Here is a 27,416-nt window from a genome sequence, read left to right as displayed (position 1 = left end):
AGGCCAGGGCCAGATGCCACCGCTGACTAGCAGCAGTCTCGTTTCCCAAGAGCCCCAGAATCCCTCAATGCTCTTTTCCCAAGCCAGCATGGCGACAGTTAACCAGCAGGATCGCTCTGAGCCCATGGCCCTTGGGAACCCCACCGATCGACGACAGCAAGTCATGTTTCAGGAGCAACAACCGATGCAGCTGGGCAACAGCTCAAACAGCCGGCAGGAGCAGCCTGTGGGCCTCTTCATGCCTCAGTCCAGCATGGCCTCTCTGCAGGGGGGACTGGCCGCTCAGGAGCTTGCACAGTCAGCCATGTTTGCCTCACAGAACGGGGTGGCTAACCTCCAGACGACCACCTCCTCGCCTGTTCAACAGCCCGGGACGCTATTTCAGACCGCTGTCGGCGGGAGCATCAATCAGCCCAGCCAGCCGCAGCAGCCTAACCTCTTTTTGTTCGGGATTCAGAATGGTAAGGAATTTGTAACACAGGCAAATACACTAACAGACTGAAAGTAGGTTAGAAACTTTCACCCAAAGAAACTTTCGAACAATAAACGTACAAATCTACAATACAAGTGTGAGGTGTGTAAACTCATCGTGTTCCCTCCTCGCAGAATGTGGCCAGCTGATGAACACTCCTGGGAACACGCTGTCGGATCAGATCATCGCCATCAGCCAGTCGGGTCAGAACCAGAGAGAGAGCGACGCCCACATCCAGTCGCTGCTCTGCCAGTCTCTGTCTCAGACCAGGCCGGTGCAGAACAGCATGAATTCCCCTCAGAACATGGAGAAGATCGATGACATGCTGGTCAGCCTGCAGGAGTCGGGCAGCAGCTTAACTCGTTCCTACTGACTTTCATACAGGATCTGTCTTTAATTTTAATAATTGGGCTTTTTTTTTTTTATGTAGACAAACTGGTCAAAATACTGTCTGTTGATAAGCACATGCAGTAAATGATTTGTGAATTGACCCTGCATTACGAAGTTGAAGACAAACAGAACATTTTGTTCATATATCTCATTACTAAATATCCTCTAACACTGATTTATTAAGAGCAGTAAAGGTGCTGCTGGCCTTTCTGAGCCAGTCTCCCCCCCCAAAAAAGCCCTAAAGATTCATTTCTAAAGTGGCATGAATGATATCTGTTAACTCATCATTAAGGAAAAACTGGACATATAAACTGTGAATTTGGTTTGTAATTTCTTGAAAAGTGAATGTCTCTTCTTGACTTTATGATTGACTGACTCCCCTTTTGTAACAGACTTGAGCAAAATTGGAACATGCAAGGACAGTCAAATTGTCGTATTGTTCCTTGTGAAGAGACACATTGAAGTGGTCTTGTTATCATATATCTTGTGAAGTTTTGTGTGTATCTGTAGTTTGTCAGTGATTTTATCTGCTGAGTCTTTCTGTTCTCTAGGTGTTTTTCTAAAGTGTTCTCCAAAGTGTTAAGTGGTTCCCATGAATAGTGTTCCCTTGGATACTCATTTTTTTATTGTTGTTACTTGGAAGCTGGAGTGTGCAGTAAAGCAAGAAGGTTTTGACAGAGTATGTAGGGATGAATAGATCAACTTTGTGAAAGGTACTCGCTGTTTCTGGTGGTTTAGATTGTTTTCACCCAACACCACAGCAAGTGTATTGAGGGAAGGTTAGAGATGAGGTAGATTATTAAGAGGTAATGGAAAAGTAGAAAAGTGTTCTACACAGGTCTGATGTGTAGTCACAATCGTGTCTTTTATGTTGTTGCTGATTCATTTTAATTTTGTAGCAGCTATCGTGCACCTGAATATATAAATATACTGTTTCTAGTACTCCAAAAAGGGACTTTAGATTTCATGAATCAGATGAGTTAGAAAGAAACAGTGTGCAGTAGGAGTTTAACTACAGTGATGGTGCATGTTGTTGATATTTACAATAGGCCTGGCTAAACTAGATCTTGTCTTCTTGATGTGTGGATCATAGTATATGTGTAGTTTAGCATACAGCTGACGTTGAGGCGGTGCAGTAAAGGCGGTCACCTCCAGGTTGAAAAGAATATCTTTCTATATGAGCTACTTTACCATCTCTAGCACAGTGTACAGATAGCACTTTGTGATATAGTAAGCAAACATGTTGAGGCTAACATTTAGTCTGCATTCATCAAACCAAACTGTGTCAGTTTGATACTTTTAACAACAGACTCCTTTTAATTCACAACAAAGAGAGGAATCTTTTAAGAAAGAGTGGTGGTTAAAGATAAAACAAATATTGGCTGATTTTCTTTTTTTTGTACTTGTAAATTCAGCACTTTAGCATGCTGTTCTTTGTGACCACTTTACTCATCGAGTGTACAGTACAGTCCCACAAGAGGTGGTGTGGGTTCGGTCAGCCGCCTCTTCCTCATTGTTTACAGTGGGGAACATACTTATTTTTTAATTGCTGTTACAACTTCTAACTACTCAATCCCAAAACCTAATGCATTATTTATTCATAAAAACAGAATTAGAAATCTGGACAAATCAGGAAAAATGTGCTCGAGACATTTTTTCCCAATAATCTAATTTCAGGTGAAAAACAACTCTTAGTCAAATACAACTACAGTGGAGAGCGAGTAGGATGTAATATCGTGTATTGTTATTGTGTGTTTTAGTGTCATTTTAATGGCCTCATTCTGCGTCAGGCACGCATTACTGGAATAGTATTCCTAAACCAGCTAGACAGGAGCATTTTTTAAACAGTTTTTAACAATGTGACTGTTGAGGGGAAGCAACAGTTTGTTGGCTACATCTGTAGATTGTACATCTCATCCAGGTTAAGGTATTAACGTGCAGTAACAGAGCCGATTTTACATGTTCTCTTGTAAATGTAGTCGCCTGCAGTTGGCCAGCGGCTTCAGGACCAAAGTTTAACTAACATTTTGCTTGGCATTAATCCTGATGACAGGCCGGTTTTATGTCTCATGAGCTTTTTTTCTTAAGAAAAACATGAACATAGCAGATCATTATAAGGCCTGATTTCCTACTGCCACACTTGTATTTCTGTTTGTGTGTTTGTTGTCTTTGTCTCATGAATAGTTTCACTGTTTGCGTGAACAAGGGGCTGGTCTCTGATGATGACAGAATTAGCTCAGTTTTATGCTTGTCTTGTTTTTATGTGTACAGTTTGTTAGAAACACATTATCACCGTTACATTTTATACACCTAAGAGTCAGAAACAGCTGTTTTATGATGGGTATTATGTAAAATTGACTAATGTGATTTGAGGGTTTGAGCGGTGTGAGTGTTTTTTTAAAGGGACCCTACTCCTGAAGGAAACCTAACTTTGGAGAAAAGAGCTATCTGCGATTGGCTTTCTTCAACTCGTGAAATAGAGAAACTAAAATGTCCAGTGTTGAGTATTTATGACCTTATTTGTTTTTGTTTTACAAAGTTTAGATCTTCTTTTTTAAATCTGTGTAGTACCCGTGCTTCTCTTCGGAGAAGCATTTCTAATTTATTTGTGTGTTGTTCATTATCTATTTTTTTCCCTCTTGCGATTGTGTTCAGATAGTTTATAACTGAATTAATGACAGCAATGTGATTAGAACCCCCCATCCCACACACCTTCTGATACTGTAGCTGGCACCTTTTGATGATGGTGGTAATGTCTTTAAAGAAGAAAAAATGTATATTCCTGTGCACAGTTACTCCTTTGACTTTTATAATTATATACACTTTATTATACATATCATGTGCTTGTCATTGACTACAGTTAGACCACTGGCCCTGTTGTCTTTTTTGACCAAATAGTGAAACAGTTTTCATGTCAAAATCAGAGATTCTCCAAACAGGACCAACACATTTCAGTATTTTACTACAAATATGTGAATGTGATTATACAGCAAGGCTGCAAATGTTTCACTTTTATCCAAAATGTTCTTTTATACACATATTGTGGATGTAATTACTTTTTGGAAATTACAGTTTCCTCATTTGCGTATCTTTACATAAAATATTACTAACTGTATGGGATGTTGTGGCGTTCTCATATTTCCGTAAAACGCTACTAACTTTCTCTGTTTGTTGCAAAAGAATAGCTGGTTTCTCTTAACATTACCCCTTAATTTAAACAGGTGGTAAAACTATATTGATTCAATGTCATTTTAGACACCAGAAGATATTGAACATGTGCCTTGAGGAGATGTTGTCGTTTGGACCATATACCTGTTAAATACCCCACTGGTTTCTCAAGATGATGAATAGTCCTAATTTTTAGAATGTTTTAAGCCATAAGTCTTTAAATGTACTTTAATTGCTCCACAATAGTGGCTAGATAAATGTGGTTGTGTTTGATAGACGTGTTGTGCAATTTCTGTTCTGTTTCTATTCTGTTCTGTATGCATCCAATTTGTTCGTACTGAAGTATCCATTGCATTTATGTTATAAAACGTAGATGCAGACAAATTTTCCCTGAAACTGCTATGCAGCTAATATACTGTAAATGTAGAACTGTTAGTTATTGAATATATATTTTTCTAATTAGCATCTCCTGTTTAAGCATAAAGGGGAAACCAAAGTAGATGTTCTTTCTATTATTTATGTTGCTTGTTGAAATATTTTCTGATGCCTTGAGTGCTGCCTGATACCCTTTTAAAGTCAGTTAAAATGCAAATGTCTCTTCTCAACAACCATCTCTGACTGAAACAAGGGTCATTAATTGTTTTTCATAGTTTATTGCCTTCTTGCTTTTTGGGTTTATGTGGATCTAGGCTTACTGTTTACTTGTACAGTGGTTCCTAATCTGTCTGGTTTCTCTTTGGTCTCTGAGTGGATTTCATGTGGTTCTCAAAGTCAAAGTCAACTAACATTAAAAAGCATTTGTCCTGTAATTTAGTTAACAATATGATTTGCAAATTGTGCACAATCATTTAATTTGTCCCTTATATGTTCAGAATCTGGTATTATTATTTACCAAAATTCCCCTCATTTCTGTAAGATCTTTTAAATCTCCACTCCCGACACAGGTGAACCACTCTTCTAGTAAACAGCTTATTTTTGGTCCTAGAAAAAGCAAAGCGGTGCTTTCAATTTTTACATTTTGGTTTCTAACCATGTGAACAACTTTCAAATAATCACCCTTGAAAAACCAATATATTTTCTTTGTGCTTCTGTTGGGATGTTTTTACTCTCTTGCAAATTAAGTTTCTGTTAACTTGCTGCTATCTATATTAAACATATATACTTTAAACGTGTGACCTTTGAGATTCTTTTCATGTATTTTGGTGTAAGCGATAAAAATTAAGACATATGTGCTTTTAATTTTTTTGACCATCTTTAACCAAAGTTACTTTGCCCCTGGCTGATGGCTGGTAGTATTTCTTTTTTTTTATACTGATATAGTTTTCACAGAAGTGCATAGGCTACGTTTATATGTCATATTTACAAATAGCAGACTTTAATGGAGACTGTTTAAGGCACATCCTTAACATTATTTAAACATATAAAACTTGCAGTTGAAGAATTTGCAGCAAATGTCCCATATCTAAAGTGTTATCCCTTTATCACCTCTTCCTTATAGAGGCAATAAAATATCCCTTCATAAAGGCTTCTGTTATAATTTAACAGAAAACATTTCCAAATCATTCGGCTATGTATCATGTCAAATCACAGGGAAGGGACAAAGAAGTGTTTATGGAAGTACAACCCAAAATGAACAATTTACATTACCATTATATAAAAGCATTATCTGGCTCACATGTTTTTGTTGTTTATATAGCTTTCTTGTATGTTGTGAGTTATCCTTCTCCTATTTTTCCAGTCTACTGATTTCCTACTGTCAACCAAACGCAACTTAAGGTTCTCGCGTGTTTTCGCTGTGTGCACGTCACTTACTCCTTCTGAGCTCACCATCGACAACATGGCAGACGTGACTTCGTCGGACGGAGAGACACTCAGCAAAAAGTAAGCTTATTCTTGTCTTCCCCTGCATTTGTATAATTATAGACCCTGCACGTAGTGCTATTTTTATGAATAATATATAGTTTGGGAAATAATGAACATTTTAATTCGGCTTTGCTGTCTTACTTAGCGTTGCATCAGGCCAGCAGATGCAAGCGAAGTGAGGGCACCATATGGAGACACGCCACAAGCCTACACATCCCAGAACTCAGTTCGTTTGTGTCACTGGTATTTGTAGTCCTGGCCGTGAGCTGAGGCAAATTGTGATAATGCATTTTTGGGATCAGTAAAACTACAATGTCCACAATAACTTTAGGTTGAAGAAAGGTCCTCCACATAACGAGATCGTTCGCTTTCTTTTCCCTGTTTTAGATCATGTTGGGTTAATCGTTTGATACATTATATTTATGACACTTTACCCTAGTAGATTACTATTGTTATCATGTATTTTAACGGTATAAAAGCGTCTTTACCGTTCTTAAAGCATGCTAACTGCATTGCCCTTCGTTGGGCTTGAGGTTCTTGCTAGCAGTAACGTTAGTCTGACACTACCCTGGTTAACCAAAAGTAAAAGTAAACCTCATCTGTTGCTACCTTATTGAATGGGCTCTGGCAGGGGAGTTGGTGTAGATAAGAAAAAGTATTTTATTCCAGTAGTGTTTATTTTGTCCTGGTGGGCCAAACAGCCTTTTTCTGTACATGCTTTAAGCTACACTGCTTTGAATAAATGTCTATTTTCTCAGGTCTGTCCGCTGACTGTGGTAGCTCAGCATGCTGTGTCTGGTCAGGGCAGCCAGGCAGCAGCTGTGCCATGCCTTTGGGGTCAGGGGACAGTGGTTAAAAAGTGCATCACCATGTACAGCTGCAGTCCATGCTCAAATTTACGGGATCCGTTGGAGAGGTGACAAAAGGTTGGTGGCTTTTCCATTCCAATGAGAAAAAACACCAACCTTTTGTCATGGTCCTCTTTCCCTTTCTGCACGACTATTCTCTCTGTTATTAGTTGATTTAGCCATGGACATTTTTTGGGGGGGGTTATTTATATAAACTACAGAATCATTTATACAAACATCAACGTAGAGTAAAATAGGCAGTGCTGTTATGTGGGAAAACTAATATGTGTGTGCACTAGCATCCGTGCAATTCAAGTTGTAGTTTAGTCATTGACACTATTGAAACTATAATATCTAACCAATGACTCACCTTTGATTCCTCTTTCCTATCAGTGAGCTGAAGAGACGAATGAAAGCTGACAAGAAGGCGTCAGAAAAAGAAGCCAGGGTCAAGGAGCAGTTGGATCAAAAAAAGGAATCCAACGATGGAGCCCAAGATGCCTGTGCGTTGGATGAGGAGACGCTTGACCCAAATGTGAGCTTTCTCTGTGATGATATGCCTTGTTCTTTACGTATTGTACCTGTAATGTGTTGGTACTAGGGCTGTTTCCGACTAAGGATTTTCATAGTCGAATCTGATTCGTCAGATTTTGCCGTAGTCGACTGATAGTCGAGCCTTTTTTTTTCAGAAAGCAGCTAGATCTTTATATTTTTCCGTTTCAAACAAAAGAGCTCAAAAAACATGGTAGGTGTGAAACAAATACCTTTATTTATTTAAAGCCAGATGAACGAAACTGGGCATAGTAAACATCAGAACAGTTCACATAAAATCGGAACAAAATGGCTTCAAAAACAACAACGTGCCAAAACATGCCTTTATCGCTCAGTTAAGAACCTATTTCTTGGCTTTTAATTCACAGTTTACACTCGGGAATCGAGATCAAATAAATAAATAATTAAACTTATCGCAACAGCCTGGAACTAGTGCAAAATGACATAACACTTCTTTCCAGCGCTGGCCCTTTAAGCTCCCATCGCCTGTCCATCTCCTCGGACAGCGTAGTCTTGATGATCTTTGTGGTGCGACTGTCGTCCGCATGCACCACCAAATGTCTTTTTTTAATATTCATAAGCATGGGGACAGTGGCAGACAGGGATGCATTATTTTCTTGGGACAAAAGCTCTGTCAGAGTGATCATTGGTTTAAGAACAGCGACAATGTCCTCTGCTGTGCGCCACTGTGATGTGGATAGCTCCAGGTCACGATCGGACCGTTTGCTCACACTGTCATCTGAGCACGGCTGAAACTGGCCCCTTCTGTTCGATCAAGCGATCGAGCATCAAATAAACAGAGTTCCAACGGGTGACAACATCCTGAATCAGTTTATGCTGAGGAACATTCTGTTGTTTCTGTTTATCTTGAAGTGCTTTGGTGGCCTTTGCGCTTTTTTTGAAATGAGAAACCAAGCGCCTTGCAGCAGCAACAGTGCGGCAAATGGGGTCCTGCTTCAGAGCGCTGTTTATGCAGAGTTGTAATGTGTGGCCCGCGCAGCGCACCCCTTTCATATTTCCCCAGGAGGGCTGCTGGACCAACTGGTTGGTGCACGCAACCATGTTTGCTGCGTTGTCATGCACCACAGAAACGATCTTGGTACTTGGAATGTCCCACTCGCAAATTATCTCCGTCAGTTCTCGTGCAATGTGATCGGCTGTGTGACTGTCCTCCATTTTTTTGGTTTCTAAAACAAAACTCTCCAGTCGCCAGTCTCCAGTGATGAAATGTGATGTGACTGTGAGATAAGCCTCCATCTGAAGCGAGGTCCAGATATCAGTTGTGAAACTGACAGCTTCACAGTCTTGTATTGCCCTGTATATCTCTGACCGTGTCGATAGATATTTTGTGTGCACGATATCCATCACCGTAGCTCTTGTAGGGACGGTGTAGCCTGGCTCAAGTGTGCGCAAGAGTTCTTTAAATCCCCCACCCTCAACAATGCGCACAGGCCTCATATCAAGTGCCACAAACTCCGCAATCTGTTCAGTAATTTCCCTTTTTCTCTTCTCTGAAAGTGGTGGTCTCAAATCAAGTTTTTTTTTGCGTTAATCTCGGGGCCGCCGCTGATGCAGACTTGCCGGCTGAGTTGTCCTCATGACACTGCGGGTGTAACTGTAAATGATAGAATAATATAACAATAATATTTTAATGCCTGTATTGATAAAAGAGTGGTAGAACTGTTTGTTTGTTTGTAAAGTTAACAAGCCTTACCCGCTTCAAATGATATCCCATGTTGGTTGTCGTCGTGTGATATGCAAGAACCTGCTCACACAACTTACACTTCACTTTCTTCGGGTCATCTTTAACCTTTTCAAAATAGTTCTACACTTTTGATGTGTTTTTAGTAGCCATTGTGAGCCAATAAATCCGTAAACACTAACGGTCCTGTGTGCTGCTCACCTGCGCTCATTTGGATTGCGCAACTGCAGTGGGTGTGATTTATTAACACCGTAATAAGCTAAGACTACCATTTAAACGAACAAATCATTGGAACTCTTTATTAACATAAAATAGACAGAATTTGCATTAAAATAGGCTTTTATATAACAAAAAAAGACATTCTATGTAACAATTAATGCTTGGCAGCCGCGGGCACCCCATATAGTCAGAATGGTATGGTCTTTGTTGTATAACAACATTTTACTCAGGTTCATAGTCGAATCAGACCTCTCCGAATCGAATCGTCGAATATTGGAGGTCAGTCCTAGTTGGTACTTTTGTATTAATTCCATTGTCTTTTTCCCTCCAACATAGCAATACTTTAAGATCCGCTCCCAGGCCATCCAGGACCTGAAGGGCACGGTGAATGACCCGTACCCTCACAAGTATCATGTAGACTTGTCCCTCACAGAGTTCATCGAGAAATACAATCATCTACAGAATGGAGACCAGCTGACAGATGTTGTTCTCAATGTGTCAGGTACAAAGCTTTTTTTTTTCTTTTCTTAAATATATTTGCCATTTTGTTTATGTGTAATCCTGCATTAGATCCAATGTTAAAATATATATATATAATTTAAAGGTCGTGTCCATGCCAAGAGGGCTTCTGGTGCAAAGCTGATTTTCTACGACCTTCGAGGCGAAGGCGTCAAGTTGCAAGTCATGGCGAACTCAAGGTACTGAATGAGAGCACAGGATTTCTCTCCTAGACGGAGAGACAGGCAATAGAATTTGTCTGTAAAGAATTAACAATATTTCAAAAATAGTCCATAGACAATCCGTGTGAAAATAAAGTGTATCGTGAACATATGTCAATCAGGGCCGATGTCGGGCAGCTTCTACATTCCGCCAATAATCTATACAAGCATAATCACTGTTAAATACAAGGAATAACAACAATAACAGCTACAAAAATAAGATTTGTTATAATGATTGCTGCTGGCCCCTTCGCTTGCCTTTGTGCACCTCTGGGTGTGCTGCAGCCGCTTTGCATAAATGACTCTAATGGCACTTCCAGTATCCTCTATATGGTGCTAGAGAACACATACGTGTGTATTTTAACGGTATAAAAGCGTCTTTACCATTCGTAAAACATGCTACCTGCATTGCCCTTCGTTGGGCTTGAGTTTCTTTATTTGCTAGCAGTAACATTAGTCTGACACTCCCATGGCTAAACAAAAGTAAAACGTATCTGTTGCTACCTTGTTGAATGGGTGTGTGCTTATATGTTGCCAGTAGATGGCTCTATTGGCATGTAAATGTCTTCAGGCCTGGACTCTTAACTAGCATGTGAAATTTGACGTAGATTGGAGAACTATTTATACAGCTCCGGAAACAATTAAGAGACCACTCCCAATTTTAAAAAAATCTTTATCTCTACATGTATGGCAGCCATTCGAGTGTCTGTTGAATTCCAACACAAGAGAAATGTTGCCAGTAGTTTATAGAAGACAATAAATTAAAATAAATTGAACTTAAAGAAATACCTTTTAAATAGTAAAACCAGAGGAACTGATCATGCTGCAGTGGTCTCTTTTTTTTTGCGGAGCTGTATGTCATAAAGATACTTGGTGTGGAGGAAAAATAGTTACATTTAATTTTATATATTTGAGTGTCATAAACTAACAGTCACTGAGTCAGTACTTTTTGTAAAAGATATTACTGCACAGGGAGAAATAGTTGAAAGCAAAGACTGATTAACCACTCAGAGCACTATCAAGATTACTTGATGTTGTGATTGTTTGGGAATATTTATATAATTATATGTTGTACTATATCATTTCATTACACCTACACTTTGTTTTTATCCGTGTGGATATTTAAAATGAGAGTTGGTTGATTTCTGTGTATACTCTCTTACTCTTATCAGGAGCTACAAGTCTGAGGACGCCTTTGTGGCCATAAACAACAAACTGCGTCGCGGTGATATTATCGGTGTCCGAGGTAACCCAGGGAAGACAAAAAAAGGAGAGTTGAGCATCGTCCCCAGCGAGATGACACTTCTTTCACCATGTTTGCACATGTTGCCCCATCTCCACTTTGGCCTCAAAGACAAGGTAACGGCCTTGTGATTAGACACTCTGAGTTAGTTAGAGCAACTGAGAATGGACTACACAAAGCAGAACCATTAGTTTATATCTAACCTTTTTTAAAGCATTTAGTTCAGTGTCTGATTTATTTTTTATCCATTTCAGTTTGACTTGTCAATCATGTCTAATTTAATTATATTTTTATTCACTGAATAATGCTGCAGTGGTTATTTTCACACTGGACACAAGAGAGCCAATAATAACTGTTGCTTCTACTCAAGGAAGAGTAACTGTTATCTCCACATGCACTCATAGAACGAGTATATTGTCTATGGCACATGCCGCCCTGCTTGAATGGCTTACTGCCACACCTATAATGTAGTAGAGCTATAATTCATGTCAACACTAGTGTATTCCTGCTATGACAAGTCAAAGCTTTACTGTGAAAATGGTTGATTTCATAACTTGGCCTGAGGGAAGATCAGACCTATTTTTGATGAGTTTACCTTTTATGCAAAAGTGTTTTGAAAAGAACATTTGTGCTTTGGCAAAGTTCTTGCTGCAGACTCGTTACGTTACAGTCTCCCAACAACAGTGTATCACTTTGACTGGTGGGACAAAGACTGCCTTTGCACTTCATTTTCTTCCTTATAGCTTCCAACTCTGGTTGCAATGTCACAAAAGTAGAGAACCTCACAGATGTTCAGTGATGTTAATTGTACTGTGAATTTGCTCTCAGTAGCCCATGTTGATTGGAAGCGTTTAAGACCTGTGGTAATAACCAATGTTTAAGCATTTCTTCTCACCACTGTGTAATCTTTCTCTTAAAAGGAAACCCGATTCCGCCAGCGCTACTTGGATCTGATTCTCAATGACTATGTGAGGCAAAAGTTCATTACTCGCTCCAAAATCATCACATACCTGCGCAGCTTCCTGGACCAGCTGGGATTTTTGGAGGTAAGATTTTGCTGTAGTGTATAAAAGCATCCAAATTGACAAGGTCACATTAGAACCAATCAACAGTACTATTCAGTCTGTAAGTATTCAGCTTTAGTGAAAGAAGTTGTTCAAAAATGTTGAATTACCTTATTTTATAATGCTATAAAAGCACATTTCTTTCACACCAGGTTTGTGTGTTTTTTCCATATTTGAGGCAATAAGAATTACAGTGTAATCTGTTTTTGTTGACTCATGTTTGTGTTTACTTTAGATTGAAACACCAATGATGAACATTATTCCTGGTGGAGCAGTGGCCCGTCCATTCGTCACCTACCACAATGACCTGGATATGAACCTGTTCATGAGGATCGCACCTGAGCTCTACCACAAGGTCATTTTTTGTGGTCAATTTGAACACCTGTTTCCTGTGAATTTTGAAGAGCTAAAATGTGAAATGCCCAAAGTTTTAGCGTTTTCTTTGTCAGATATTTGAATATTAAAGCTGCATATCATATCTTTCCCACAGATGCTTGTGGTTGGTGGAATAGACAGAGTGTACGAGATCGGTCGCCAGTTCAGAAATGAAGGCATCGATCTTACCCACAATCCAGAGTTCACCACCTGTGAATTCTACATGGCATATGCAGATTACCATGACTTGATGGAGATCACAGAGAAACTTCTCTCCGGTAAGTGGAAACACATAGTAACTGTGTGTAAAACGGTGTGAATTGTAAATTTGAAAATACAAATTCACCAGTCCTCTTCTCAGTAAAAAGAGCTCTCGTTAACTCAGTGGTTCCCCTTTGTGCTTCAGGAATGGTGAAGCACATCACTGGAGGATACAAGGTGACCTATCACCCTGACGGTCCTGAGGGGAAGCCCTATGAGATTGACTTCACGCCGCCATTCAGAAGATTGAGCTTGACTGGAGACCTGGAGAAGATCATGGGAGTGAAATTCCCCCCTACTGACAGCTATGACAGTGAAGGTGAGGATCTGTAGATATTTAGGGATGGATTTTATGTGAGTGTGTCCTCTGAAATGGGAAAACAGCTTTTGTCCTTTTTCTTTACGTTTTTTTCTAGGCTGTGTTTTGAACCGTTTTCTTCTCTTTTCGGATAAACTCTATTTCTTCTATCTCTCACCTGTAGGGATATTTAAATTGTCAGTATTTGACATATTTTTTAGTTTTCCAACTCCTCAGTAATATGTTGTTTTGTTATGATTTCTCTCCACTTTTTACATTCAGAGACGCGTAAATTCTTTGACGAGCTGTGTGCAAAGAAAGGAGTTGAATGTCCTCCACCCAGAACCACTGCTCGTCTCCTTGACAAGGTGCTGCATTAATGCACATCACTATTTGTTATTGCTTTTTCTTTTTTACTATGTGGTCCTTACTGCTGATCTTCTTTGCTCCACAGTTAGTTGGAGATTTCCTTGAGGTCACCTGTATCAATCCCACATTCATCTGTGAACATCCTCAGATCATGAGTCCCTTGGCCAAATGGTGAGAAAGGCCTTCCCTCAGGCTCATGTATATCTTTTCAAATGCAATGCTTAAATTCACATTGACACTTCCTCACTTGTTCCAGGCACCGGTCACAGAAAGGCCTGACAGAGCGCTTTGAGCTCTTTGTAATGAAGAAGGAAATCTGCAACGCTTACACTGAGTTGAATGATCCTGTCAGACAGAGACAGCTATTCGAGCAGCAAGCCCTGGTTTGTATACCTTTTTATTTGTTTTATTTCTTTCTGTAACATTTTTTTATGGTGCACGATAATAACTTGAGTTGGATCTTTTCCAGGCCAAAGCTGAGGGTGATGACGAAGCCATGTTCATTGATGAGACCTTCTGCACGGCTCTGGAGTACGGACTGCCACCGACTGCCGGCTGGGGGATGGGCATCGATCGTGTGACCATGTTCCTCACCGACTCCAACAACATCAAGGTAAAACTGTCGTATGAGTCACGATATAAACACATGCAGTTGTTAAATCCTTGTACAACTTTGACAAAAATATATTTATAATTACGGTTGCACAAAGTGATTCGTAGCTCGTCTAGCACTATGGAGCTGATATTGTACTATGAGTGAGTCCTCCTTTATTTTGATTGTGCACCCCTACAAGAATTCACTTGTACTTAAGTGTAAATGGTTCACACTATTCCACTGGTTAAGAGTGGTGGTGATTTGCCAAAATATGCATCAAAGTGCTAACAAGAAGAAAAGAAGATTGCTAGGAAAACACAGATTTAAACAATACAGGATTTGAATACGTTAAAAACGCTGATTGATTTATACTTGTGCGATGAAGCTTGCAAAAGTTTTATATGAAAGGCCATGCATTTTTTTAGACTAAGAAACACAATCTTTTGTTACTAACAGAATTGGTGAAGTACAAACCATAATTATAAAGGACATAGTCAAAGTAACGAATCAGAGTCACGAATTTAATCAAATCAACCTTGTTCCTGATCATAGAACATGTGTGACCACATGGCACCTGCCACTGCATTGTCCTCTTAAGAGGACTTCAGACTTTGGTCAGACTGAAGTACAACATAAGAACACAGGATCAAAGGACACAAAGAACAATGATTTAAAGAGATAACCTCATCAGGAAATCACATTTCTTGCAGCATCTGCACACGTACATAAGCTGCCAACATCGTTGAGGCAGTGTCTACTTTTTATTTGTGCTATAAGACAAAAAAACCCTCAGCTAACAGTTTTGTTCTCTCACAGGAGGTGTTGCTCTTCCCAGCCATGAAGCCTGACGACAATAAGACATCAGCGCCCACAGAGGGCACCTCTGTCTAATGACATGACCTCTGACCTCTCTGCTATCAGGCCTGTGCAGGAGTCCGTTTGGAGTAAAAGCCTTTATCACACTGTCATCAATGGAGCCTGCAGGGGTTGTGTTTTATCAATGTTAGTCTGTCAAAGGATTGATCATGCTGTCATTAAGGGGAATCATCTTGTTTCAGTTACATGGTTTATTGGTAGAGCTGACAAACGCTTCTTGTTTTCTTTTGTACTTCTTACACTTTTGCAGTCATATTTGTTGTCCTCCTTGTTTAATTGTAAGGACACATTTTAATCCTCATTGTCATCCAAATTATAAATGGATGGCACTTGGTAGGAAGTTGTTTTGATCTGCTGTTGAGACACTTAAAATGGTGCTTGATTCTGGTTACCAAATACAAATTAGATTTACAATAAATATTGGAAGTGTTCTCCATAAACTCATCTGTTTTAACAGATCTGCTTAAATTTCCTGTCTGGCATTTTTCAAGTTAACTCCACAAATTCAATATTCCTCTGCCAAGAAGTTTGAATGTGGGTTTGTCTGAATAAAGTTAATATGAATTAACCTTGTTTGCTCTCTTCTGGTCTTTACAGAACACAATTATAAACATTAAACGAGCCTAAGAGCTTGCACAATACCATCAGAGGTTTATATGGCTTTGAGACTCACTGACAAATAATTCTGGTAACATTAAATATAACCCTTATTTTCTATATCAGTTCCCCAAATCAAAAATCTAGCATGCACAGACCACATTTCTCACACAACACAAAGGGCTAAAACAACACCTATGTTAACATTAACCCAGCCTTTGGGTTAGCCTGAACATGACATTACTCCAGAACTTGTTTCAAGTCAGGTGAATATGCTTCATTTCCTTTTAGGGGCCTGGTTCTACTAATCGTTTTTTTTTTCAGCAGATACAAAGCAATAGGCTGAATTAAAACTTAATTTAAGAAAGCTAATAGTTCATAATAAGCGCTGCATCGAAAACGTATCTAGCCACCAAACTAATTAAATAACTTAAATAATAAAACGTTTTTCTTTAACACAGTTGCAGCTACACAAAGCAATAGGCACACTTAACTTTACACTTTACTTTAGGTTTCACATGCATTATTGTATTTTTGTATTGTATTGGTATTATATTATTGAACAATTCCTATACTTTAAAAACATTTAAAAGAAATCAGTCGGTTTTGGGTAGTTACAATTTGTAGACTATGCTACTTTCACTAAAGTACATTTATAATGTAAAACGCAAAAGAGTATTTTTACAGTTGAGCAAGTGTAATACGTGAATACTTCCTACAATGTTACTGTTATGATTTATAATCACAGAAGTCTGCAGTAACTTAACATTTTAAGACGACACACACACACACACACACACACACACACACACACACACACACACACACACACACACACACACACACACACACACACACACACACACACACACACACACACACACACACACACACACACACACACACACACACACACCCTCCCGTCATCCCTGCCCACCTCCCTCCAGGCGGGAGCCCGCAAACATTGGGATAGTGCGCACTCCCGCGGTCAAGTGTAAGTACCCGACAAAACTAGTGGACACATACCAGACACACACATACACACACAAACACACTCACACACACACGCACACACACACACGCACACACACCGAGTGAAGATGGCGATGAGGGCAGCGCTGCGGAGCCTCTCTGTAAACTTTTCTCCCAGACTTCCTCAGCTCTCGTCGGCAGCGCAAGTTTCCGCGGCCAGGCTGCTGTGGAGGAACAACTCCCCGCGGACACTGAGCACAACCCCGGCCCTGTCCACAGGTAAATGAAAAATAAATACAATTACATGGCTGTGCAAATGAGCTGTAATGTTACACAGTAACATGCGGGGTGGTCACACATTCCTGCTTGTCTGTAATGGGCGAAACAACTCACGCAGTTTGTTTTCACTTTCCCCAAATCAGAGCAGAGGAATGCGATAGGAAGGTCAGAGAAAGTTTTTTTACCAGCGAGGTGGTTGTCAAAGTAAAAAGAACTTTTTTCGCATGTGTATGTTGATAGCTAAAATATACAACATCTTTTATTTAGTCGCGTTTTGGTGTTATTGGGAAACAGTCAAACCACGAGCTCCGGTGGGACGTTAATTAATAACCACAAACAACACATTAGTAATGTCTCGTGCAGCAAGTAACAGTATGTAGCTTTTCAAATAAAACGCAGACTCCTGATCCTTGATGTGTGCCACAAATAGCAGTAGAATCATCAATCCCTGGTATTAAATGTCAGAAATATAATCATTTTCCCTAGTTTTAGTTTTTTAAGGGCTCTTATCCTTTTTAATAACCACAAATAAATCTGCAGAAATAGGCTATTCAGTTCTCATAACTGACTGCTCTCTCCGGCCATGCATCAGCATCTTGCACATTTCACAATCTGGTTTAAACCTGTATTTTTCTGCATGGTCTGATGCTAACACTGGGAATTGTTGAGGCATTGTGATTCATCCCTTGGGGTGTTGACAGCATGAGATTTACAAAGCTTTTTAAACTTCGTCGTTTTTTTTAATTGTCACATTTACAAATTAAAAAGCTGACGATCCAGGAAACTGAATCTGCAGAACCTATAATTTGTGTCATTTATTCCAGTGAACTGCTCTTCTCCTTCCTCTAATTGACAGCACATGGTGTTGCATAAGAAACAGCGTACTCTTCAGCTGTGGTCCATAGTACAGTAAGATGCTCTTTGGACATCCAACCTATGTTCTTTGACACCATTAAGCTTCCCTTCATATGTCCCATAAGATTAAAGTTCATTTTCTTTAGATATTGTAAGAGCTGTGTTCATGCTTCATAGTTTCATGATTTTGTCTCACACTAATTAATGAATCTATTCCCAGCTAAATGATTCCCCTGTTCTCTCCCCAGCCCTAAAGTTCACAGATAAGCATGAGTGGGTGCGAGTGGAAAGTGGAATTGGCACAGTGGGTATCAGCAATTATGCTCAGGTGAGTTGTTGCGTCTTCATACTAATCATTGATTTATGACAGACTTGGTTCAGAAGTTTTCTGGTGGCTATCTCACAAATAGTGATATGCTAATATATGAAGTACAGTACTGCCCTTTGTCCCCAATTGAAGCAACTGCACTATAACAAGCTTATTTACTGTTTTATGAGACAATTGATTACTGCCAAATTGCTGTAGTGTGCAGAAAATCTCAAGGGCAGGCACTTTACATTTAGTTCAGAGCTTTGAATAAAGGCCAGTGTGTTGTCTTTGGCTGGAATGAAGCTTTTAGATAAACTTTAACTATACTATGGAGGTGTTGTTTCCATATGTTGAATGGTGAGAGCTTATTCTTGAGTGAACACTACTGACGTTTGCCTGTCAAATTAAACGTTTGGATTATTACCTCCCATGCCAAATGGACAAAAGGAGTAACATTTGATACAAGATGGTGATGTGAAGACATGGAGGATAAACTCAACTGTTTGTTGTGTGTTTATAAGGCGAACATATCTGAAGAAATGATGTGCATTGTTGAATACTGACTGTCTACTGTGGTTCAAGACTGAATTGCTGCCCACTGCACATCTCCACTATTTTATCAAAAAAAGATGACCTCAATATCAGGTTCAAAGTTTTCAGACATGTCCAACTTGCAGCATTTTGATTTCAGCTGGTTAATTTGACCTCCCTGACAAAGTAGGCAAAAATAAAATGATTGTAGAAACCAGAAATAAGAACAAAATTATAGAAAGTTTGGGTTTCTGCTTCAAGAGTATTGATCACTTGGTAAGCTGTATTTAAAGTGTGTGTGTGTGTGTGTGTGTGTGTGTGTGTGTGTGTGTGTGTGTGTGTGTGTGTGTGTGTGTGTGTGTGTGTGTGTGTGTGTGTGTGTGTGTGTGTGTGTGTGTGTGTGTGTGTGTGTGTGTGTGTGTGTGTGTGTGTGTGTGTGTAAGATTTGCTACTGTGCCCGGATGATTTAAAAGTTATTGTTTTCATTATACATTTATTTATAGAGTATATTTCATATTGGTTATAAGGTATTTGGAGGAAAACTAAAGCATTGTTGGTTTTGCCATTTTTATGAAATTGGACAACAACGAGCGTAATATATACACAGCCATTTCCTTCAAATACAGAATTGCAACTAAGTCACCTTAGTAATACTTTGCTCTTTGATTTTAGGAAGCATTAGGTGATGTGGTATACTGTGGACTCCCTGAAGTTGGCCAAAGACTTGAACAGTTGGGTAAGGAATACACCGCACATTTGTGAAAGAGATTCAGACAAGCTGTGTGATAAGATTGATCTCACATGTGGTGTCTCTGTGTGTTGTAGAGGAGTTTGGTGCCTTGGAAAGTGTGAAGGCTGCCAGTGAGCTGTACTCACCTCTGGCAGGGGAAGTGACTGAAATCAACACAGAGCTGGCAGAGAATCCTGGACTTGTGAATAAAGCCTGCTATGCTGAGGGTAAGCGTCTCATGTTCACTGTTGTTCTTTTCTAGTATATTTCTCCCTTTACATTTTCTACCAAGAAAAACTGCGAAACCAGAATGAGTTAATGAGTTAACAAGGTTATCTGGATGTTCCCTAGGGGCTTTTTTGTCTTGTGTTTCCCATGAGCTGGTCGCCATTCTATAAGTACCCCCTCACTTATCTGTGATGATTCTCCTACATTTATTTTTTGTAATAAACCCTTTGTAATGGTATTTAACCAATCTGCTCCTTAGATGGAAATCATGTGTATATCTCACCCTTAATACACATTCATTAAAACTTGACATTTACACTGAAGTTATTTTACAGTAAGACTCACTTTTAGCAGTTTGACATTGTTTGTTAAGACTAGAGCTTTTAATGAGACACTTGAGCATGCTTGTCTTTCATAAGCTTTGATAGTTCTGGGGGCAGGACACCAGGATTATGAAAATATATTTCAATCCCTAATCTGTCTACGTACCCCCTGCAATCCCCTCAATTACCCCAAGTGGTCCCCATACCCGGGGTTGGAAACCACTGCACTAGGGGATACTCAATTTGCAGCCAAATGCAAACCAAGCACATACAGTATGTTCAAGTATACAATAGTGCAGTTTTGCAAGGAATGCAGTCAGAGTGCTTTATTTGATAAAGCATGGCAAAAACAAAAAGGGATGAAAGAAACACGTAATGGTTTTTAAATTATGAACTCTTACTTTTCAGGGTGGCTTATCAAGATGACGATTGAAAAGCCTGAAGAACTCGAAGGCCTCATGGATCAAGCTGCATATGATACATTTCTTAAGTCACTTGAAGAATAAATGGAGGAACTCGCAGTGATCTTTTTGTAATGTAATTTCAATTAAAGATCAGAAGGCAGGATTACCATCGTCATGGTGGAAAATGCCTTCTCATCTGTGGTATTTATTTTGATACTGAAATTGTGCTATCAAAATAATATAAAATCATCTGTAACATCTTCCACTTAAGACTGTTTAGCTACCATCCAACAGAAGAGGCCTCTCTATCTCAAGATCCATCAGTGTTGTTCTTTGCTCCATGTGCACAGATGTGGTTATATATGACAAAGAGATTGTAAGAGTTGTGTCACGTTCTTTTAATAAAATTTGGTCTTAACTCCCCTTTGTTTTTTTCCCCTTATGTCTGTCTAATCACTAACAGCTTTAAAATGGACTAAAAAGGCTCCATTTCACAAAGCAATAACAATATCACTTAAAATACATTTTTAAGAGACTTATGCAAATTGTATGATGTGCTGCAGACATGTTCATTTCATGTTACTTGACATGTGCTGACCGAGCATGCTGCTTCTTTTGCTCATTGTAGTTCCACACCTTGACCTTTGCCCTCAGGTATAGATAGGCAGAGATTGCAGAGGATCAATGATTAATGAAGCAACGGTTTGAACAGAAAAACTGCACTCTCAGGATGATAACGAAAATAAAAGCAGTTATTAGTCGTCAGGCTTTTCTGGCTAACTGAATATGTGTCACAAAGTATCTGCAGTTCAACAATAATAAAATACTGAGTTGATTTACAGTTATTGTATTAACAATAGCCTCCTCTTAAAGAAAAGTTATTGTCTAGTTTTATTATTCTAACATTCAATTCTCCCAGATTTGTATGTGTTAACACATTAATGTAAATAACCAAAAAAGGAAGTCTCTATAATTAAGAAAATGCTTTACAGAGCATTATAACATCAACTTAAATAGTAAAAATGCAATAAGAGTAAACATTAAAAAAAAGGTAGAGGAAGTGAGGCCCCTAAATGTTGAGTTACCCCTACCCGAGGTAGATAAAAAGCACAACCATGTTTTTTCTTTACTATAATATGTTTAGTGAAGGAAACGGATGGTTGAATACAAATATCTTACTGCAAAATTCAGGGATGTGCAGTATTATGATGAAAAACAAGATATTGTTTAAATTGTGTGCATTAATGTAAGTCTATGATGTGGCTGAGGGTCAGTGTCAGTGGGGGTCCCAGCCCTTGTTGATGAGGCCGGTAGCGGAAGGGAAGAAACTGTTCAGGTGGCGAGGGGTTTTGGTCCTGATGGAGGGGAGCGGGGTAAACAGTTTATGTCCAGGGGTCTGCCAAAACCTAAAAATACCATACATTTTTATTATTGAAATAATATTTAATTGGTATCAAGTTGTTAAGTAGCTTTCTTCCCCTCTATCCAGTCTTTGTGATAAGTACATTTTTTGTTTGAGTGAGGTAATATCAGTCTTAGCTGCTTAAAACTAATAGACATATGCATTTTGTATTTATGCAAGTTGTGTATTTCCCAGCAGAGCCCAGTTAGTACCAAACAACAATGTCTTACCACCAGACACACTCACTATTCAGGTTAAGGCACGTCACAACAAGAGAGTTTCAACTGTTTCAACTTGTTATCTTAATTCAATTTCAAAACGAAACACTCATCTATTTTCAAAACCTGAAAGCAGCCATTCGAAGGTATTGCAATCAATATTTTCAGAGGTAGACGGAAGATTTTTGCAGCCAAGTCCATATTTTTTTTAAACGCATGGATGAATCTCCCTGCACGATAACAAAGATGAACTGTGATATAAACGCTCTTACTTCCGGTTTCGTCTTATATTGTTCTCTGTTCGCTCAGTTATTTCATGTTTTATCTTGTTAATTATGCTTTTATCGCAAACTTGTCATAATTCATAATGATATTAATAACACCTTGTTCTATGGTCGTACATGTTCTGCAAAGGAAACCTCCAAAAATATAGGCTACAGTTTAAATATATAATTATATTATTGTTTATAGAGACGTTACGTAAGACGTCAATGGTAAATACAGTTTTTATTTTATATAACATATTCCTGCATTAGGCTATTTATTCAAATGTTACGTTTTATCGGTTTGTTTTGTGGGGATACAGCTCTCTTATATACTCTTTGATAATGCTGGTCTGTCATTGGCTGGTTGACACCATATCCCACAATGCCCGGCTTTTCTACTTCCTTTTTCCTTTCGGCCATTTTCCTCCCTCGTAGGTATGTTCATTTTATCTCTTCACATTTCAATATAATCTTGTTCAATCCTAGGTATTTTATCTGTATTTGCTAATTTCTTTTACAATATTATATAGAGTGTTTTGTCATCTTTGAAATAAGGTAAATATTGTCCTAAGACGATATCGTAAAACTGCTGAACTACGTCTAGTTTAGTAGCGACCCCGCTCAAGCCATATTTGTTTGACTGTTAGCATTGCGATTAGAGGCCAGGTTAGATTTAGGTCCCTGAAAATATTATAAGCACACGTAACCAATGTTCACGTTGAAATGATTAGTTATTATGGAATTTAGCAGCCGCTCACGAGAATAGCCCATGAAAACACCCGTTGACCTGCTAGCTTAGCATCTCAGAAGCAGCTCCTGGTACTCACGATGGTCTGCCGGCATGACAGTCTGCTAATGTCCGTGTGCCACGCTGTCTTTCAGGGAAGTAGGCAACCATGGCACCCAGCCGGAATGGAATGCTCCTGAACCCTCACTTCCACAAAGACTGGCAGAAAAGAGTGCGCACCTGGTTCAACCAGCCAGCCAGGAAGATCCGCAGGTGAGAACTACACTTTGCTTCAACTTGCTAACTTCAGCAAACATGCTTTACAGTCGCACATTGCACCCGTAGCAAAGAAAAAACGTTGAACTTTGCTAATTTAAAATAGGTTTATTTTGCTACAATGAAGTGTAATTGCATCAGTATGGTGTGTGTAAGCGTGTAGACATGCTATCTAACCTAAAGGTTGTGGCAGTGAGAGTATGCAGGCAGCTAGGCTTCTTATTGGTTTTAACAGATGTCACTCAAAGCCTTGGCTTCCTTTTTTATATTATAATTGATTTAAGGAGTCGACTTCTCTTTGAAAGCATGTCTTTCTCTGCCTGGCCCTAAGTGATATAACAGAAATGCGACACAAGAGCCAGTCCTTAGCCTTAGATCTTCAGGTTTGGCCTTTCTTGCTGTTCCTAAACTGCAATAAGTCCTCAGAATCGGTTTCCTCTGGGTTGAAACCTGTTTTATTTAATAATTTGACGCAAGAACCATCTTTTTGTGTTTTACATCACCAGTCAGATGATGAAAAATCTCCGGAATCTCTGTATTTACTTGATGAATACTATGAACCTATTATCTGATGACTGTTTTGCTTTTCTTTTAAATTGTCTTAGTGTCCAGCTGTATCTTAAAGGAGTTTGAGGACATTGGCTAATGTGTACAATAATTAATCATATACGTCCTTGATGTTATACTAAAATAAAGGAAAACATGATAACTTTATATTTCTTTATCCCAAAAAGCCCCCCATCCTGGTTATTTCATAGTTAAGAGACACAGATTTATTGTGGATAAGAAGTTCTTTAGTCCCTGGGACTGACGGGGTTGGTGACTGTAGTTTTGACTAAAATGCCCCTTTCTTCAGGCGAAATACTCGTCAGGCTAAGGCCCGGCTCATTGCGCCCCGTCCTGTCGCTGGACCTTTAAGGCCGCAAGTCAGGTGTCCCACCATCAGGTACCACACCAAGGTCCGTGCTGGACGTGGCTTCACTCTGGAGGAACTCAAGGTAATGTCTTCTCTTTGCCTGATGGACGGTTCACATGCACACATAGTTGATCTGCTAAGTCTTGTATCCATTGAAAACGTTAAACTCATTTATTCCATTAACACCTAGGCTGTAAAGGGACTGATTTGGTTGTCTGATTGTGGGTTGTTAGGCCGAAACTTTTAATTATTTATCAGCATGGCCCAAAAGCTAAAACGTAGCGTTCATCAAGGTGACCTCCACCCCAAAAATTCTATTGACTACTTACGATACAAAACTGAACAAACTCAACTCTGTGATGAATCATGCAGCCCACCTAACCAAAACACACAACAAATAGCTGCACAAGAACAAAGTCCTGCTCGAAGACCTGATGCTTTAGCCAAACTCTACCTTTACTTTCCTCCTCTGTAATCCTGTACTGTGGGAGGAAAGCTAAATGACTGATGCTGTGAATCACCCCAAAACATGTGCATGTTTTTCTTCCACCTTCCAGGTGGGTTCAAACACGAGTAATCCAAATAGTTTTTGTTGCCAAGTCAACTTTGTACATTGTACAGCATTTACGAAACTAATTGCTTCTGTCGGAGCTCACCTTTTTTTATAAAAAGGTACCGTTTATTTAAATCGCCATTTGCAAATTTGAAGTTGTATAATGAAACTAATGGCCATTGTGTTGGGAAAGCACAAGTCACATTCTGGAGTTTTATCCTCTGTTTCAGCCTTATTGTCTTTGAGCAAGAATTACACCTTTCCTTTAAAAATATCATCCTTTCAAGAAGGCCACCACAGATTTTCTCGCAACCTAGGGCAGGGCTGTGCCCCACCTTATTAGGTTCAAGTTTGGAATTAAGAGTGTATCTGTCTTTAATATTTGCAGCTTTAACAGAATGTCTTAATTGGCAGAAATGTAAAAACATCTGTTTAGTGTCTCTGCAGTCAGGTGATGAGAAATCTCCGGAATCTCTGTATTTACTTGATGAATACCATGAACCTATTATCTGATGACTGTCTGCTGCTACAGATACCAGAAACCCAAAGTGACTGTCACATTTCGGACATCAGTTATCTGAGTAGTGTGATAAACTTATTTTGTTTCCTCACTACAGGCAGCTGGAATCCACAAAAAGACAGCCCGCACCATCGGCATCTCTGTTGACTCTCGCCGTCGCAACAGATCCACAGAATCTCTTCAGGCCAACGTGCAGCGGCTGAAGGAGTACCGCTCCAAGCTCATCCTGTTCCCCAGGAAGGCTTCTGCTCCCAAGAAGGGAGACAGCTCGGTGAGTTTCTCTATGTGGAGCATAAAGATCACAATATGTGAAACATGACAGGCTGTTGTTGTGCTCTTTAATCAACTATTGTTTTGATTGTGACTCATTTCCCTGGGAGGAACAAGCATTAAAACATAATTCAAAGGCATATGGTCTGTAGGAGTGAGTCATCTCTCAAAATCAAATAAGAGCAATTTGAGACCTTGCCGGCGTTTGTTTACTCTTCCTCGCCTTATCCAAATTAAATCAACCGCTTTTGCAAACTTTTACAAGTAATTTGTGCAATCCAAAAGAACCCTGTATTGAATTTGTGTTCCTGTTGTGCATTGAAATGAGTTTAAAGATTTACGTTGGTGGAGCTCAAATAAGTCCTGACTTGTGCTCTCCAGTGTGAGCTTTTTAAATGCATTGCAGTCATTAGCTCCTCCCTTATCCCTGCAGTACTCCACTCATTGCGCCAAACTGATTACTGCCCTGCTTTAGGGAAAGATCATAACTTGTACTCTAGGTGGCATTTATTAGTTTGGTGGTTTCAGGAGTTTGTTACTTTACTGAGGACCTGTAATGTTACTCGGACTGTACGGTTTAAATAACAAAGGCCAAACGCTGCATACTGCTACACAATTGACTGATTACCCAATAAGATTTAATGTTGAACATGTTTCATTGGTTGAAAAATAATTAGTACATTAATCTGCTGACCTCACAAACACCGTTGTGTAATAGCAGGATGTTTTTAAGTCACTTAACTGGGTGAGACGGATGTTTTGTTTCCCTGAATAATAAACTGTTTGCGTCTTTTCAGGAGGAGGAACTCAAGATGGCCACTCAGCTCGGAGGTGCAGTCATGCCCATCAAAAACGTAAGTTTCAAATCCTTAAAAGATAAAAACCAGCACCCAAAAAATCTTTATAAAAACATGAATCAGGAAAGATAAGATCACTGGAAATAAAAGTGATTTGTTTTAGGTGGAAAATGACTGCGTTTTTATGGTGGAAATTGCACAGTAGCCTAAATTTAAATGGATTTTATGTTGAAAGTTGTGACTCTTCAGAAATATATAATTTGTTCTGCCTCACAGCAGTCAGGTGATGATAAATCTCCGGAATCTCTGTATTTCTTTGATGAAAACCTTGAACCTATTATCTGATGACTGCTTCATAAAATCAAGCTGGAAAAACAAATAGTTTGTCCCAAAATATTGATCCATTAAACTGGGTTTCTTTTTGCAGGTATTGACTTAAGATTAACTGCAGTCTGTGCTTTGGGAAAGGCAATTATCAAACAATGTGTTCTTTTTATCTCCCAGGTTCACAAGAAGGAGAAGGCTCGGGTTATCTCTGAGGACGAGAAGAACTTCAAGGCTTTCGCCAGCCTGCGTATGGCTCGCGCCAATGCTCGTCTTTTCGGCATCCGTGCCAAGAGAGCCAAGGAGGCTGCCGAGCAGGACGTGGAAAAGAAGAAGTAAAAATAGTTGCTATGGAACTTTGAAAAATAAAACGTTAAAAAAAAGATCATTGTGAGAATGTCATGATTTCATATGAAGAGTTGTCAAAGATCCACACGGCAGATACTTCTACAGTTAATTCCCAAACATGGATCACTTTAAGGTCTCAAGAGGTTCATATGGTATCCACTGTTTACCTTTGGGTTCTGAAAGCAGCTATGGTTGGTAAAAGTACATTTTTGGAAAATAAAGGTTTATTTAAATCAACACTTTTTAAGCATGTACCTGGGGGGCTAAAGAAGAGCAAAGCTTACCAGAAAGAATGGACCTTAATCACAGCAGAGCTCATGACTAGCCATGTTTAGGGAAAAGAGACGGCTCCTTTCTGTTCATGTTCGCCAACAAGCACATTTTAAAGACCCCGAAGCTCCTGGTTGAAGCAAGTCAGCAATTTAATTTTTGTGCTTTTCTTGCGCTATCGACTTTGGTTAATAAATAAAATGCCTGTCGATTTAAAGTCTTTGCCTAATTTACAGTAACCATCAAAAGTTTAAATCCTGGACAGCTGTAGAGTAAACACTGAGTA

The 27,416-nt window shown here is 39.3% G+C and overlaps 4 protein-coding genes and 3 non-coding genes across 8 annotated transcripts in view; all 7 read left to right on the top strand.

The window, feature by feature from the left end:
• nfat5b (nuclear factor of activated T cells 5b) overlaps positions 1–5,198 on the top strand; it is a 33,419-nt gene extending 28,221 nt beyond the window's left edge. Inside the window, 2 exon segments of the mRNA XM_063880931.1 lie at positions 2–461; positions 607–5,198. Of these exon segments, the coding sequence (XP_063737001.1) occupies positions 2–461; positions 607–845 (699 nt within the window). The 3' untranslated portion in view covers positions 846–5,198.
• Positions 5,199–5,757: 559 nt separating this feature from the next.
• Positions 5,758–15,582, top strand: kars1 (lysyl-tRNA synthetase 1). Of its 2 annotated transcripts, XM_063881865.1 has the most exons (15): positions 5,774–5,911; positions 6,652–6,819; positions 7,135–7,276; positions 9,551–9,716; positions 9,819–9,912; positions 11,106–11,292; positions 12,097–12,222; positions 12,476–12,595; positions 12,731–12,893; positions 13,022–13,195; positions 13,457–13,542; positions 13,629–13,714; positions 13,800–13,926; positions 14,013–14,156; positions 14,955–15,582. In XM_063881865.1, the coding sequence occupies exons 2-15, from the start codon at positions 6,680–6,682 to the stop codon at positions 15,027–15,029; spliced, it is 1,830 nt and encodes a 609-aa protein (XP_063737935.1). In that variant the 5' UTR covers positions 5,774–5,911; positions 6,652–6,679; the 3' UTR covers positions 15,030–15,582. The 2 variants fall into 2 exon arrangements, with proteins under 2 accessions (XP_063737936.1, XP_063737935.1); XM_063881866.1 differs by lacking the exon at positions 6,652–6,819 and having other exon boundaries at positions 5,758–5,911.
• Positions 15,583–16,582: 1,000 nt separating this feature from the next.
• On the top strand, positions 16,583–20,666 carry gcshb (glycine cleavage system protein H (aminomethyl carrier), b). Its single transcript, XM_063880480.1, has 5 exons — positions 16,583–16,862; positions 17,966–18,045; positions 19,231–19,294; positions 19,384–19,515; positions 20,248–20,666. Exons 1-5 carry the CDS (start codon positions 16,712–16,714, stop codon positions 20,343–20,345), a joined length of 525 nt encoding a protein of 174 aa, XP_063736550.1. The 5' UTR covers positions 16,583–16,711; the 3' UTR covers positions 20,346–20,666.
• Positions 20,667–22,483: 1,817 nt separating this feature from the next.
• Positions 22,484–26,897, top strand: rpl13 (ribosomal protein L13). The gene is made up of 6 exons (XM_063881850.1): positions 22,484–22,564; positions 23,012–23,129; positions 23,989–24,130; positions 25,219–25,392; positions 26,189–26,245; positions 26,693–26,897. Exons 2-6 carry the CDS (start codon positions 23,026–23,028, stop codon positions 26,849–26,851), a joined length of 636 nt encoding a protein of 211 aa, XP_063737920.1. The 5' UTR covers positions 22,484–22,564; positions 23,012–23,025; the 3' UTR covers positions 26,852–26,897.
• LOC134863950 (small nucleolar RNA MBII-202) lies at positions 23,644–23,724 on the top strand. Its single transcript, XR_010165764.1, has one exon. It is a non-coding gene; the product is annotated as a small nucleolar RNA MBII-202 (small nucleolar RNA).
• On the top strand, positions 25,054–25,125 carry LOC134863951 (small nucleolar RNA MBII-202). The gene has a single exon (XR_010165765.1). It is a non-coding gene; the product is annotated as a small nucleolar RNA MBII-202 (small nucleolar RNA).
• LOC134863948 (small nucleolar RNA MBII-202) lies at positions 26,473–26,551 on the top strand. The gene has a single exon (XR_010165763.1). It is a non-coding gene; the product is annotated as a small nucleolar RNA MBII-202 (small nucleolar RNA).
• Positions 26,898–27,416: the final 519 nt, after the last annotated feature.

The sequence above is a fragment of the Eleginops maclovinus genome, chromosome 4 (assembly GCF_036324505.1).
Source record: "Eleginops maclovinus isolate JMC-PN-2008 ecotype Puerto Natales chromosome 4, JC_Emac_rtc_rv5, whole genome shotgun sequence".
NCBI classification, from domain to species: Eukaryota; Metazoa; Chordata; class Actinopteri; order Perciformes; family Eleginopidae; genus Eleginops; species Eleginops maclovinus.
Note: the sequence above shows the minus strand (reverse complement) of the source record. Positions and strands in the feature narration are given on the sequence as shown.

Excerpts from the sequence above, each read along its gene's own strand:
- kars1 (XM_063881865.1), top strand. The coding sequence starts at position 6,680 with ATGCTGTGTCTGGTCAGGGCAGCCAGGCAGCAGCTGTGCCATGCCTTT. Across the intron at positions 9,717-9,818 it reads TGTTGTTCTCAATGTGTCAG|GTCGTGTCCATGCCAAGAGG; the intron begins GTACAAAGCTTT and ends TATAATTTAAAG. Across the intron at positions 12,223-12,475 it reads ACCAGCTGGGATTTTTGGAG|ATTGAAACACCAATGATGAA; the intron begins GTAAGATTTTGC and ends TGTTTACTTTAG.
- gcshb (XM_063880480.1), top strand. The coding sequence starts at position 16,712 with ATGGCGATGAGGGCAGCGCTGCGGAGCCTCTCTGTAAACTTTTCTCCC. Across the intron at positions 18,046-19,230 it reads GTATCAGCAATTATGCTCAG|GAAGCATTAGGTGATGTGGT; the intron begins GTGAGTTGTTGC and ends CTTTGATTTTAG. Across the intron at positions 19,516-20,247 it reads TAAAGCCTGCTATGCTGAGG|GGTGGCTTATCAAGATGACG; the intron begins GTAAGCGTCTCA and ends CTTACTTTTCAG.
- rpl13 (XM_063881850.1), top strand. The coding sequence starts at position 23,026 with ATGGCACCCAGCCGGAATGGAATGCTCCTGAACCCTCACTTCCACAAA. Across the intron at positions 23,130-23,988 it reads CCAGCCAGGAAGATCCGCAG|GCGAAATACTCGTCAGGCTA; the intron begins GTGAGAACTACA and ends CCCTTTCTTCAG. Across the intron at positions 24,131-25,218 it reads TCACTCTGGAGGAACTCAAG|GCAGCTGGAATCCACAAAAA; the intron begins GTAATGTCTTCT and ends TCCTCACTACAG.